The sequence below is a fragment of the Callospermophilus lateralis genome, chromosome 1 (assembly GCF_048772815.1).
Source record: "Callospermophilus lateralis isolate mCalLat2 chromosome 1, mCalLat2.hap1, whole genome shotgun sequence".
NCBI lineage: Eukaryota > Metazoa > Chordata > Mammalia > Rodentia > Sciuridae > Callospermophilus > Callospermophilus lateralis.
In genome coordinates this window covers 28,054,403-28,070,314 of record NC_135305.1, presented here as the reverse complement: position 1 = coordinate 28,070,314, position 15,912 = coordinate 28,054,403, and the positions used below count along the sequence as shown (strand labels likewise).

General features: G+C 33.4%; 1 protein-coding gene across 2 annotated transcripts in view; it reads right to left on the bottom strand.

The window, feature by feature from the left end:
- Cfap69 (cilia and flagella associated protein 69) overlaps positions 1-15,912 on the bottom strand; it is a 62,925-nt gene that overhangs the window by 27,983 nt on the left and 19,030 nt on the right. For both annotated transcript variants that reach the window (XM_076860927.2, XM_076860919.1), the window contains exons 5-8: positions 7,576-7,652; positions 4,395-4,490; positions 2,067-2,216; positions 1,781-1,958 (exon numbers count right to left, since the gene is read on the bottom strand). In XM_076860927.2, coding sequence (XP_076717042.1) covers positions 1,781-1,958; positions 2,067-2,216; positions 4,395-4,490; positions 7,576-7,652 — 501 coding nt within the window. The remainder of the gene's footprint in view (positions 1-1,780; positions 1,959-2,066; positions 2,217-4,394; positions 4,491-7,575; positions 7,653-15,912) is intronic.

Below are 15,912 nucleotides of genomic sequence, written 5' to 3'. Positions count from 1 at the left end.
AAGCTTATCAGGTCTTTCCTGTTATGTCCCTGATGACCTTCTTATCCTCATTCTCCTTCCTCACTGTTTTACCCTTTCTTTCTGCTCTTGCCATACTGAATTTCTTTCAGATTTTTTATTTTGCTAAATTCTGTTTTCAGTTCTGTTTACCCATCTAGGATGATCTCTGTATGCATAATTTTTCTGTGTTTGCCAATTTCTATTTATCATTCAGATATCATATCAGATCATGGTTCATTAGAAAGCATTTATTAATTCTTCAAGTCTGGGTCAGGTTCTCTCTCAGTAGACATTGTTGTTTTGTCTCTTGGAACTCAATTTGAGCTTTTAATAAAGTATACTTATTTTTGCTTAGTCATTAACTCATCCCCAACTTTTGGCTTTCTGATGCTCCCTCCAGCTGCCTTTTAGCCAGTCAGAGCATTCCTGATCTCTGGCATCGATAATTCACTCTGGAATGGGTGCTGGCCAACATTAAACCAATCAGGGCCAACATGGACTCAATTTGAAGACTTCTTTGAGCTTTTTCATAGCAAGGCTCCTTTTGTGCTTGGTTTGGGGTTGAGATGTTATAAACTTTCACTTCTTAGGTCTCACCATGTGGAGCCTGGGACAAAGTCAATACGATGGAAGATAACTCAGAGAGATAAAGTAGGATCACATCCTGATTCTGCTGAGCTTTGAATAATGTTGCACATGAAACTATTATTAGTAGTAGTACCAGAGATTGAATCAAGGGGTGCTCAACCACTGAGCCACATCCCCAGGCTTTTTTAATATTTTAATTTGAGATAGAGTTTCACTGAGTTTCTTAGGGCTTTACTAAATTGCTGAGACTGTCTTGAACTTGCAATCCAATCCTCCTGCCTCAGCCTCCTGAGCTACTGGCATTACAGGCATGCACCTGGAATAAAACTAGTTTTATCCTTTCATTTTGTAGTTTCATGAGCCCATAAATATCCTATATTGCTTAAGTCAGTTGGTATTTCACCTTCAGATGTGCTAATTCACCTTCTTTTAAAGGTATATGTACTACCCTGTGATAATCTCTTTCCTAACATTACACTTTCTTTTAGTTGCCTATTTACTTGTTCTTCTAGCATAATGTAACTTTTTCTTTTAGTATTGAGGATTGAACCCAGAGGCTCTCAACCACTGAGCCATAACCCCAGCCCTGTTTTATATTTTATTTAGAAACAGGATCTCACTGAGTTGCTTAAGGCCTCGCTAATTTGCTGAGGCTGGCTTTGAAGTCAAAATCCTCCTACCTCAGCCTTTTGAGATGCTGGGATTACAGGCATGTGCCACCATGCCCACCATAATGTAAATTTTACGAAAGTAGATATTATGTATTTCTAGTTGTATGTTATGGCCTAATTTTGAACCTGGAACAGAGCAAGCAATAATCATTTGTTGAATGAAGTAACTTGAAGGCTAACTCACATTTGTTGCCAATTTTTATTGCAGGATCTGAAAGATAGTAAGCATTCTGTAAGAGTGAATATGTAAAATAATTCTAAATGTCTAATGTCTCATTTTAATTTTTATATCTGCAAAGGCATAATTTGGCCTTAACAAGCTACTTTAAGAGCCTCCCACATAGAAAAGCATGAAATTTTTATTGTGGAGATTCATTTATACAATTGTACACACAAAAAAAGTATCTTGAAACACAGCTATTACAGAAATCAAAAACTTAATTGAATACAGATTCAAAGACGTTAGTCATATCATTGTCTATTAAGATTAAACAACATTCCTACTAGCCACGAATACTTACAGCAAACATTCCAAGTTACTAAGCTGTTGTATGATTTCTTCTTTTGAAGACTTTTCCAGTAAGTTCCAAAGTATTTCTGAAGAACGAAATAGAAGCTGTCCAGAGGGATCTGGGTCATTGAGGTGAACACAAATTCCACTGGCTGCTTGTGCTTTCATCATTAAAGTACAATTAACTTCTGAAAATAAATTTCAAAAGTTACTTATAATGTGAAGTCTTAACATTGTTAGATGGATAAAAAAATAAATGACAATTAATCATTCACATTTAATAATACTGTACAAACCAGAAGTTGAAAGATGCTGCAAAACTTTAAGGACCCAAAGTTTCTCAACAAGTTGATTTTCAAGCAAGGTCATTGACTGAACCATTGTTTTTGCCAATCCTCCAACTTCAGCCATTTTAATCTTGTATGATGAACTGGCTTGCTGGTAACCTGACACAATCAGTTAGCAAATATGTATGTTATTTTACATAAGATTCATTAAGACAAATGAACATTTATCATTCAACAATATTAAAAAATGAAAATATTTAAAAATGAATGTATATGGCATTTAAAATTGTATAGCATAGAAATAAAAACTGTATAGCATAAAAATGGGGGGAATTTTTTTTCTGTAAAGGATCAGATTGGATGTATTTTAAACTTTTAAAGTTATAAGGTTTCTGTCTCAACTATTTGACTCTAGCATGTTGTAGTAAAAAGACAGCCATGAACAAAAAATGGATATGACTGTGTTCCAATAGCATTTTATTGGCAGTAGTCCAGTTTGGGCCTAAGGGCCACAGCCTGATAATTTCTGATGTTGCATTTGAAATGAGACACAAATTTTGGAAGTGTGTATAAAGTTCTAAAAAGGAATGATATTTTTTCTATTTGTCAGTAGATGCAACTTTCTGTGAAGGAAAATAGCATGAAAACAAATACTGAACGTTTTCACTAGTAAAATTAAGGCTCATAGACTTGATTCCTATCTCCAGAGCTATTTCTCTTCCAGCAGTTATACTGCAGACTTTCCAGCTGTGGTCCCAGATGCCTAATCATGTTCACCATTAGAAAGCAACTGTGAGACATTAGTGAAAGTGCCGTTCACAATTTCAAACTTTCAGAGTTTTATCAAATTAAACTAAGCTCACTCTGTGTAACTCAACAGCTCTGTTTTCACTTGTGCACCATTATCTTCCTTTCTTTAAAGGGTGTCTATATATTGCTAAGGAGAACTCTAAGCTTGTGTCCTAATTTCATCTTCTCATGCTTTCCTTAAGAATTTTGCCTTCCCATTTTCCCACTTACTAGCTTCATTACCCTACAAACTTCATTTCTTCCATCCTAAAAAAAATGCAAAACCCAAGTAACTCTTCTTTGACTTTGCTATCAGTTGGGCTGTTCTCCATTAACCTTCTTCCTCTTCCCCTTTGGAATTTAAAATATAAGTCTGTATTCATGAACCGCCTCTATTCCCTCATTCTCAAACACACTGCCTCTGTTCTCACAATCCTCTCATTCTTTAATCCTGCAACTGCCAGTGCAACTTTATGTAAGCAGACTTGTCAAATATTAACTATAATTCTTTAGACATCATATCAATTTGGTCATTCTGTCTTCCATCACAAAGGCCTTGGCAGCATTTGACACTGAAACCACTTGTTTCTCCACCAAACATTCCATTCATTGATACTCAAGACATGGCAGTCTTAAGGTTTTATTCCTTCCAGTTCCCTATCCAATTTCTTTGGTTCATTTTTTCCAAACCTCATTCCAGGCACTCTCAATGATGTCATTCTTGGTCTCTTACTGTTTATATACTTTATCTCTCCAAACTCAACCACTTTGATGGCTTCCATTTTCATTTCTATTTGGATGAGTTCCAAAACTATATTTATGGTCCCTGTGGGTTTTAGTAGCCAATATACCACAAATAGTCTTCCATTTGAACTACCAAAGGCTCTTATTTCTACATATATTAAAGAATATGTAATTTGAAAAGTATATTTATATCTTTTCTCCCTGAGTAGATTGACAATAAATTATACAAGCTATGAAGAACTATGTCTTAAATAAAATTACATCTGCACAATGAAGTGTCCTCTGACTTGATACCATCAATTTTAGTGTGTTTCATTTTACCATTATGTATTAAAATCCCTTAGCCGTGACATACATACATATATACTCTTCACAAACATGGTGGAGAATGGGTTGATAGATATTATGATTAATTTAAAAATATGTAAGAGAAAATATTTTTATTAAGGATATTAAGTAATAATTTTATTAGCATTAAGTAAAATTAATAATTATATTAATATAAATAATTATACTTATGGGTATGATTTTACAAATCATATTATAAGTATTTATATAAATTTATTTGTTTATGAAAATGTTTATGTAAATAAATAAACATAAAAATCTTATTCAAATCCAAAAACTGGAAAAAATACATATATAATTTTTAAGATGACGAAAGAGGTCAAGACTACAAAAAAGTTATGTTTAAGATGCGTTGCATTGTGAGCTCACTGTGTCTTTGAAGCTTAGAGAGAAGTAAGAGAATTTTCTGTTTTCTAAAGACACAAGTTATTATTAAAAGATCATTGAAAACTTCACCTGGAATATGCTTCTTTGGTTCCGCATGATAAAAGTCAACGATACACTTACAAATTTGTATCCTCAATTCAGAACTTGGTATTTTCATTAAGTCACCTGCCAGAAGGATAAATGAATTCTATATAATAACATTGTTATATTTTACTTGAAAACTTGAGCATAAAATGTTAATATTATAATTATTTAGATCAGAGATTAAAACTGGATCCTGTAATTTTATACACACACGGTCATGCATCACTTGATGATGGGAATATGTTTTGTGAAATGTGTTATTAGGCAGTTCATTATTATGTGAACATAATAATGTCCTTCCACAAGAATGAGATTAAATCACGCAGAAGAGAAAATGGTGCAATTAGGAGATATGCTAAACATGAGATGTAGGAGGTTGCTACCAGTATAACATAGTATACTATGTTTTACAGCTTTTTTTTCTAATAAGTAGAGAGTATACTGTAAATGATAAAAATATATAGTAACTACATAAATTGTAACATCAATTTATTATCATCATCAAGCATTATGTACTTTTAATATAATTGTATGGGCTATATGTTTATATAACTGGCAGTACAGTTTTATGTTCCAGTTATCTGGACTGGGGAGGGGGTTCTCTTTAGTCATATCTAAACTACTACTGAATTGGCCTTAGTCCATACAGTAATTCAAACTAGATTGCATTTACTCCATTGAAGTCTTATATGTATGATATCCAAGGGAATATGAAGATAATCTGAGGAACTCTGCTGAAGAGTCATGTGCTCTGGATGCCTGAAGACAACTGGATTCCTTAGTATCAGTTTTAGGATTAAATCAGATCTAGTTGGATACTCTGAGAACAAAAAATTGATAAGGTATCCTTGGGTTTTGGGTTAGGTTTTTCATTAGGTCTTACATAATATGCATATCTAGAGGTGGTCAGAGGGTGAAAAAAACAAGGAGACAAAAGGAGAGGCACAAAGGAAAGCCTCACCCTTGCTTTAGAATATGTTTGCAAAAATATCACTTTAAAAATGTCAAGATTTTACATTAATTTTATGTTCTGGACCTTTATCTTGGAGTTATAAAAGTCACTATTGAGGTTTTGAAAATTTGTAGACAAGAGGAACAACAAAACTTTTCCAACAAAACTACCCAAACATGCAAGTTTATGGGAAATATTGTTTTTTCCCCATCTGTTTCTCCACTTTTTTAGTTCCTGTAAATTTAGATCTTTTCTCACAACTTCCTGTTTTATCATTATTGGGCAGAATACTAGCTTCTTCTCTTATGCATTTCCAGAATCCTGATTCTGAATCACATATATCTATATACCATTTAGAAGAAAATGTAATATAACTTACTAGTCTGTAGTAGAAACTAGAAATTCTTAGAAACAATCATGGCTAGCCTCTTTTCAATGCTTTATACAACTATTTTAGTTTAAACTCATGTTTCTAGCAATTTACAAATAAGGTACAGAAGAGCCGTAGAGTAAATGAACAATGAAGGAAGTTCATAATTAATGAAGAATTTACATTGCCCTCATATGAAACAGTAATGTGTTCTGTTGGTAGACTGTCATTAAGCAAAGAGTGGGCTGACAAAAAGAAATGGGCCATGTATTTGTCATATGAATATCTGCCAACACTCTTAGAGGTAATTTTTTAAATAATAAGGACAACAGGAACATTTAAAAAATAATGTTACCAACAAATATCCTATATAATATATGCTTTTATCTGTTAATACTACCATATCCTCTTTTGGGTTAGATTCCCATCGTAAAATTTGTAAAATTTCCACTGGTGACAGAGATTCACAGCATAAAAATTTCCCATTATTTCTCAGCCTGACTGCTTCTTAAAGTCCTCTTCAGAGCCTCATGCTAAATGTAATCTCTATGACACGTTGCACCAAAGAGGAAGTGAATTCTAAGTAGCTGTCCCAAAGTAACTAGAGATGAAGTCTATGAAACATATTTCGGCATAAACAAAAATACTATACTAAAAAACGAAACCTTAAAATAAAACAAAATAACATATCAAAAATAAATATGTGTTTTGCTCATTGCAATTGAATCTCTGAAGTCATTCTATATGGATAATATAATGCTGAGAATATAACTTCAGCAAAATCCTTTAAAAAATTACTGAGTCAATGGCTTATCTTTTATTTCTTCTTTAGAAATAAAGACCTAAATTAATAAGTACAAACTTAATGTAGGATGTATTTTGGAAACATGTTCTCCTGTCTCAGGGATGAATCAAAGAGCCAGTATTTTGTTGATCTTATTTCCTAGGAAGTTATTTTCTTTCTCTAGAAAAGTTAAGCAATAATCCAGATATAAATGCCAACTCTTTTATGATTTTTTTCATATTTCTGTGTACAAAATACAACTCTCACATCTATATGTGCATTATTTGAAAGTCTGTAATATTCTACTATTTTATTATTTCATTTAAAATTTTAGTGCTCAGCAATTCTAGAAATTCACTATGAATTGAAAATATTTTTGTGATTACTGATAAAAGGGAATATGTATTTTTTGTTATGGTTTGGGTATGAGGTATCCCCCAAAAGGTCATGTGTGGGACAATGCAAGAACATTCAGAGGTGAAATGACTGGGTTATAAGAGCCTTAACCCAATCAGTGAATTAATCCCCTGATAGGATTAACTCAGAGGTAACCAAAGATGGTTAGGGTATGGCTGGAAAAGGTGGGTCCCTGCAGGCATGCCTTGGGGGTATATATTTTATATCTAGTGGGTAGAGTCTCTCTGCTATCTGATCATCATGTGAGCTACTTCCCTCTACCATACTCTTCTGCCTTGATGTTCAGTCATACCTCCAGCCCTGAGGGATGGAGCCAAAAATCTGACTAAAGCACTTTGCTGATTAACAAACAAAGTTTTAAAAAAATCATCAAACTAAATAACACAAAGTCAAATAAGCACAACAAAGTATCCTCTAGGCTTTGCTTTTAAGGAATAGAACATTTTGTTGGTATCATGAAACACCTGAGTAGAAAATAATACCAGAATATAAACAAGCAAACTATGATTAAATTCCAACTAGAAAATAAGAACCCAGATACAGAGAAGAAACACATTAAGTGAAAGCTAGTCAAAACAGACAATACTTTTTTTTGTCAGTAGGGACTGTCATATGTTATACCCTTCTAGCTTAGGGAACTTACCCAGAAGAGCAATTGATATTGCAGTATCTTCCGCATAAGTTATTTCATCCGATACTTTCTTTTTCAAAAATGGCAAGCTTCAATAAGAATGAAGAATGTCAGAATAATTTTTAATGAAGTCTTTGAAGCATCATTTGTAAGGTGTAGAAAATTTTCTTTCTAAAGAATAAAACAAGGATGATATTCTATTCTTTTGCCATAGGGAATCAACAACTATGAAAAAAAGTTGTATTTCTAACTAACAAGAAGAAAATAAACTAGGTTTGTAAAAATAAAGGGAGGTCTATGTAAAAGGCACAAGCTAAGAATGTAATTTTGTATCACTGTAACTAAAAATTTAGGATTCTTCTTTCAAATGGCAAAATAATAATGAATTATAGCTGTGATTCTATCAAAGTTAGGAAAATCTTGGATAATCTGATACAAACCAGATCTATGCTCAATTAAAACTTAACAACTATTTAAGGGAGCTTTCTAAAGTCTTTAAAACTCTAGTTACTAGCTCAGTGGTCTGTTTGTTTTAAAGGTCAGGGCCTTTTTCTTCATTAGTGAGATTAGTTAGGTACTATCCACAAAAAAAAAAAAAAACAAAAAAAAAACATAATTCTTTTTGGGAACTAAAATTTAGGTTTTAGGTTAACAAACACTAGTCATATTAGAATTGCATTTCACATGTACTATAGCCGAAGTTATCTTAAAATAGCTTATTTACAAATCATCAAATATAAGGCACATGAATTTAGGTCATTAGTCTAAATTTCAAAGGAGAGACAAATCTATTTCTTAAATACAAAATATAAACTATGTTGGCATTTATAAATTCAAAATTATAACCTCTTGTAATATTTAAAATATAATAGATTCTACATAAAGGACTTTTCACTCATTTTTTTCAAAAACAATTAGCCAAGTGGTTGAAAAATGGCATTGAGAATTATCATATATCCATATAAAATGCATAGGTCAACATGAATTTTAAGATATTACTATCAGGGCAAGCAATGAAAAGGGCAATTTTATAAATCACACAGAGGTTTATTTTGGTTGTTCATTGGAACTGTCATTGGAAAAAAACAAAAAACAAGTTATTACCTGTCATCCAGTTGACTACTGGATCTCAAAAATCAAAGAGCTCTAAAACTAGCATTTATTGCCCTTAAATCTTTTTTTTTCCTTTTTTCTTCCAAAGGACCTATATGATAAAGCGTTAGAATGGTTTTCAACCAAAGAGACTATGAATAAAAATAAGCATGTATAAGCATGTACTTCTGAAGTAATGAGAAAAACATACTACATGCCAAAACAGAAAGACTTAATTTTATTTTTTTCTCAATGTTTTTATCTCACAAAAATATCTTGAAAGGAGATATGTGAATCAAGTCAGAACGGAGGTTTGGAAAAACAATAGGATATAAGCAGAAATTAATAAAGTATAAAAATAACAATGTGAATAATACAAAATGAGGGATAGTGAAAAGTAAGGTTCAAGAGAACCTATTATGTAATGAAAATTCAGTTACAAGCTTTCAGAGAGAACCAATTTTTGGCATAATTCTATAGGAATATTGATATGGAAAGTAATACTTCTGAACTCTGTATTCTAGGACTTGAAATTTGAAAGTGGTATATATAATATAATCTCATATTAATAAAATAAAAATTTCCAAATAATTCCTTGAAAGCACCAGAACAATCATTTAAAAAATATTTTCAATGGTCTCTAGAAGACCCAATAAATGCCACTAGAAAACTTCTAGAATTCATAAATGAATTCAGCAAAGTAGCATGATATAAAATTAACACCCCTAAATCACTTTCATTTCTATACATCAGTGATGAATCAACAGAAGAAAATTAGGAAAACTATCCCATTCACAATAGCCTCAAAGAAAATTACATATTTGGGAATCAATCTAACAAAAGAGATGAAAGACCTCTACAATGAAAACTACAGAACACTAAATAAAGAAATTAGGGGCTGGGGTTGTGGCTCAGAGGTAGAGTGCTGGCGTGCGTGAGGCACTGGGTTCGATCCTCAGCACCACATAAAGTAAAATAAAAGACATTGTGTCCACCTATAATTAAAAACAATAAATATTTTTTTAAAAAGAAATTAAAGGAGACCTTAAAAGATGGAAAGATCTCCCATGCTCTTAGATGAGCAGAATAAATAAAATGGCCATACTACCAAAAGCCTATACATCTGTAATGCAATTCCAATTGAGGTTCCAATGACATTCTTCATTGAAATAGAAAGAGCAGTCATGAAACTTATTTGTAAAAATAAAAGACCCAGAATAGCTAAAGTAATCCTCAGCAAGAAAGGTGAAGCAGGAGGCATCATAATACCAGACCTTAAATTATACTACAGAACTATAATAACAAAAAGGCATGATATTGAACCAAAACAGATATGAAGACCAATTGCACAAAATAGAAGACAAAGACCACCCCTCTGACCCACAGACCCATGCTGGAACCCAGCCCCAGGCCTTGGACAGCCCTGCTGACTTGTGCTAGAGCCAAGGCCAAGATTAGTCCCAGGACCTTCCTCTCCCCCACTGACCCACAGACCCATGCCTCCATCTTGGGACACTGCAGCCATCACCACAGCCCTCTCCACACAGTAGCCTCTACCTTGGGAAAACAGACAGGGCCTGGAGGCAGCTGCCTGTAGGTCACCCATTCAGCCAGCTCCCGCATTCAGCTTCATCTCTGAAAGTGGTTGCATCCATCTTGGGACACCCCTACTGCTATCTTGAGTTATCTCTGCTATTGCTACCACCACTTTAGTTGCAGTAGCATTTATCATGGGTCACTGGCCAGGGTCTAGAAGCCCAACACGAAGGTGAGGTACAGGTAATCTGCAGTGACACTATAAGATAGGGTAGAAACTATAATACCTCAGATCCTCACTGCAAGAAAGGAAGACACATAGACACCATGAAAAAACAAGGGAGGAAAGTGCCCCAAACAAACCGAGATACCACAACAATAGAACCCATGGACAGTGCAATTGATGAAATGTTAAATAAGGAGTTAGGAATATACATAATTAAAATGACCTATGAATTAAAGATTGACCTAAGTGAGCAGATAGAGGCAAAAATTGATCACTCCAACAAAGAGATAAGAGAGAAAATACAGGCAACCATTGATCAGACCAACAAAGAGATAAGGGAGCAAATACAGGCAACCACTGATCACACCAACAAAGAGGTATCAAGAAAAAGATATTCTAAACAAGAACAATCAGAAATCCTTGAAATGAAGGAAACAATAAACAAAATAGAAAACTTAGTAGAAAGCATCATCAACAGACTAGATCACTTGGAAGACAGAACATCTGATAATAAAGACAAAATATATAATCTTGAAAATAAAGTTGACCACAGTGAAGATGGTAAGAAACCATGAACAGAACATACAAAAATTCTGGGATAACATCAAAAGACCAAATATAAAAGTTATTGGGATAGAGGAAGGCACAGAGATTCAAACCAAAGGAATGCGCAATCTCTTCAATGAAATAATATCTGAATATTTCCCAAATATGAAGAATGAATTGGAAAATAAAATGCCAGGGGCTTACAGGACACCAAATGTACAAAATTATAACAGATCTACACCCACTGACACATTATAATGAAAATACCTAGCATACAGAATAAGGATAGAATTTTAAAAGCCACAAGAGAAAGGAATCAGATTACAAATAATGGGAAAACAATTAGGATCTCTGCAGATTTTTCAACCCAGACCCTGAAACCTAGAAGATCCTGGAAAAACATATACCAAGCTTTGAAAGAAAATGAATGCCAACCAAGAATCTTATATCCTGCAAAACTAAGCTTTAGATTTGATGATGAAATAAAAACCTTCCATGAAAAACAAAAGTTAAAAAAAATTGCAACTGAAAAGCCTGCACACAGAACACCCTTAGCAAAATATTCCATGAAGAGGAAATGAATACAACAATGAAAATCAGAAAAGGGAGGTATAACATTGAAGGAAAAAAACAATCAAAAGAGAAACCAAGTCAAGTTAAATAACCAAAAATAATAAAAAATGACCGGGAATATAAATCATGTCTCAATAATAACTCTGAATGTAAATGGCTTAAACTCACCAATTAAAAGACATAGACTAGCAGATTGGACTTTAAAAAAATACCCAACAATATGTTGCCTTCAAGAGATTCCTCTGATAGGAAAAGACATCCACAGAACTAAAGGTGAAAGGTTGAGAAAAAACATGCAACTCACATGGACTGCAGAAACAGGCAGGCATTTCCATTCTCATATCAAATAAAGTAGACTTCAAGCCAAAGTTAATCAAAAGGGATAAAGAAGAACATTTCATACTGCTTAAGGGAATCATACATCAACAAGACATAACAATTATAAATATATATGCCCCAAATAATGGAGCATCTATGTACATTAAACAAACTCTTCTCAAGTTCAAGAGTCAAATAGACCACAACACAATAATCTTGGGTGACTTTTACACACCTCTTTCACCACCGGATAGATCTTCCAAACAAAAGCTAAACAAAGAAACTATAGGAATCAATAATACAATCTATAACTTAGACTTAACAGACATATATAAATTATTTCATCCATTAACAGTGAATACACTATCTTCTCAGCAGCACATGGATCCTTCTCTAAAACAAACTATATATTATGCCACAAAGCAACTCTTAGCAAATACAAAAAGTAGAGATACTACCCTGCATTCTATCAGATCATAATGGAATAAAATTAGAAATCAATGATAAAATAAAAAATAAAAGCTACTTCAACACTTGGAGACCACATAATATGCTACTGAATGAACAATAGGTTGCAAAAGACATCAAAGAGGAGATTAAAAAATTCTTAGAGGTAAATGAGAACACTGATACAACATATCAAAATCTCTGGGACACTCTGGGACACATATAAGGAACTACTAAGAGGGAAAGTTCATTGCATGGAGTTTGTTCCTTAAAAGAAGAAAAAGTCAACAAATAAATGACCTCACATTACATCTCAAGATTCTAGAAAAAGAAGAACAAATCAACATCCAAAGCAGTAGAAGGCAGCAAATAATTAAAATTAGAGCTGAAATTGGTGAAATTGAAACAAAAAAATGAAAAAAACAAAAAGTTGGTTCTTTGAAAAATAAGTAAAATTGATACAGCCTTAACTATGCTAACAAAGGAGAGAGAAAACTCAAATTACCAGCATACATGATGAAAAAGGTAATATCACAACAGACACTATAGAAATAAAGAAGATAATTAAAAATTATTTTGAAAACCTGTACTCCAATAAAATAGAAAATATCAAAGGCATTGACAAATTTCTAGAGTCATATAATTTTCCCAAATTGAATCAGGATGATATACACAATTTAAATAGATCAACTTCAAGTGACAAAATGGAAGACACCATCAAAAGTCTACCAACCAAGAAAAGCCCAGGACCGGATGGATACACAGCTAAGTTCTATAAGACCTTTAAAGAAGAACTAATACCAACACTCTCAATTTATTTCAGGAAATAGAAAAAGAAGCAGCACTTCCAAACTTATTCTACAAGGCCAACATCACTTTGATTCCAAAATCAGGCAAAGACACATCAAAGAAAGAAAACTTCAGACCAATATCTTTACTGAACATAGATGCAAAAATTCTGAAAACATTCTGGCAAATCAAATACAAAAACATAATAAAAAGATCATGCACCATGATCAAGTGGGATTCATCCCAGGGTGCAAGGTTGGTTCAACATATGGAAATCAATAAATGTAATTCAACATATCAATAGGCTTAAAGATAAGAATCCTATGATCTCAACAGATGCAGAAAAAGCATTTGACAAAATACAACACCCCTTTATGTTCAAAACACTAGAAAAAACTAGGGATAACAGGAACATATCTCAACATCATAAAGGCTAACTACGATAAGCCTCAGGCCAACATCATTCTAAATGGAGAAAAATTGAAAGCATTCCCTCTAAAAACTGGAATAAGACAAGGAAACCCTCTTTCACCACTTCTGTTTAACATAGTTCTTAAAATTCTAGGCAGAGGAATTAGACGAAAGAAATTAAAGGGATACAGATAGGAAAAGAAGAACTCAAACTGTCAATATTTGCCAACAACATGATTCTATATCTAGAAGATCTAAAAAATTCCACCAGAAAACTTCTAGAACTAATAAATGAATTTAGCAAAGTAGGAGAATATAAAATCAACACCCATAAATCAAAGGCATTTATGTATACATCAATGACAAACCCTCTGAAAGGGAAATGAGGAAAACTACCCCATTTACAACAGCCACAAAAAACTTGAAATACTTGGAAATCAACTTAATGAAAGATGTGACAGACCATTACAATGAAAATTACAGAACACTAAAGAAAGAAATTAAAGAAGAACTTAGAAGATGTAAAGATCTTACTTGTTCTTGATTAGGCAAAATTAATATTTTCAAAATAACTATTTTCCCAAAAGCACTATACAGATTTAATGCAATTCCAATCAAAATCCCAAATGACATCCTCATAGAAATAGAAAAAGCAATTATGAAATTCATCTGGAAAAATAAGAGACCCAGAATAGCCTGAATAGTGAACAGGTGGCATCACTATACCAGACATTAAACTATACAGAGCAACAGTAACAAAAATGGCATGGTATTGGCACCAAAATAGATTGGTAGACCAACGATACAGGATAGAGGGCACAGAGACAAAAATCACATAAATACAGTTATTTCATACAAGACAAAGGCACCAAAAACATACATCAGAGAAAAGATAGCCTCTTCAACAAATGGTGCTGGGAAAACTGGAAATCCATATGCAACAAAATGAAAGTAAACTCCTATCTCACCATGCACAAAACTCAACTCAAAGAGGGTCAAGGACCTAGGAAATAGACCAGAGACCCTGAGCCTAATAAAAGAAAAAGTAGGCCCAAATCTTCATCATGTTAGATTAGGCCCCAGTTTCCTTAATAAGACTCCCATAGCATAAGAAATAAAATCAAGAATCAATAAATGTGATGAATTCAAACTGAAAAGCTTCTTCTCAGCAAAAGAAACAATCAGTGAGGTAAAGAAAGATCCTACAGAGTGGGAGTAAATTTTTCCCACATGCACACCAGCTAGAGCACTAATCTCTAGAATATATAAATAACTCAAAAAACTTAACACCAAGAAAACAAATAACCCAATCAACAAATAGTCCAAGGATCTGAACAGACACTTCTCAGAAGATGATATCAATCAATAAATATATGAAAAAATGTTCAGCATCTCTAGCAATCAGAGAAATGAACATGTAAACTAGTCTAAGATTTCATCTCACTCCAATCAGAATGGCAGCTATTAAGAATACAAACAACAGTAAGTGTTGGGAAGGATGTGGGAAAGAAGGAACACTCATACATTGCTGGTGGGAATGCAAATTGGTGCAGCCAATCTGGAAAGCAGTATGAAGAATCCTAGGAAACCTTGGAATGGAATCACCATTTGACCCATCTATCCTACTCCTTCGTTTATACCAAAGGACTTAAAAACCGTATACTATAGGGACTCAGACACATTGGTGTTCATAGTAGCACAATTCACAATAGCTAAATTGTGGAATCAACCTAGATGCCCTTCAGCAGATGAATGGACAAAGAAACTGTGGTACATATACATAGTGAAATATTACTCAGCATTAAAAGAGAATAAAATCATGGCATTTGCAGGTAAATGGATGGAGTTGGAGAATATAATTCTAAGTGAAGTAAGTTAATCCCCCAAAACCAAATGTTGAATGTTTTCTCTGATTTGTGAATGCTGATCCATAACGGAGATAGGGCAGGGGGAAAGGAAAGGAATGAAGATAGAGCAATGGGAGGGAGGTGAAGGGAGAGAGCATGGGGGTAGGAAAGAGGTGGAATGATATGAACATCATTACCCTAGGTACACGTACAAAGACATGAATGATTGACTCTACTTTGTGAACAAACAGAGACATGAAAACGTGTGCTCTATATGTGTACTAAGAATTGAAATGCATTCTGCTGTCATGTATAAAAAATATAATAAATAAATAAATTTTAAAAATGCAGTTGGACCCCTATCTCTCACTCTGCACAAAACTCAGCTCAAAGTGGATCAAGGATCTAGACCAGAGACCATGGACGTACTAGACATACATGTCAGCTTAGGAGCCAAATTCCTCAACAAGACTCCTAAAGTGTAAGAAGTAAAATCAAGAATCAATAAATGGGATGGTATCAAACAAAAAAGCTTCTTCACAGCAAAGGAAACAATAATGTAAA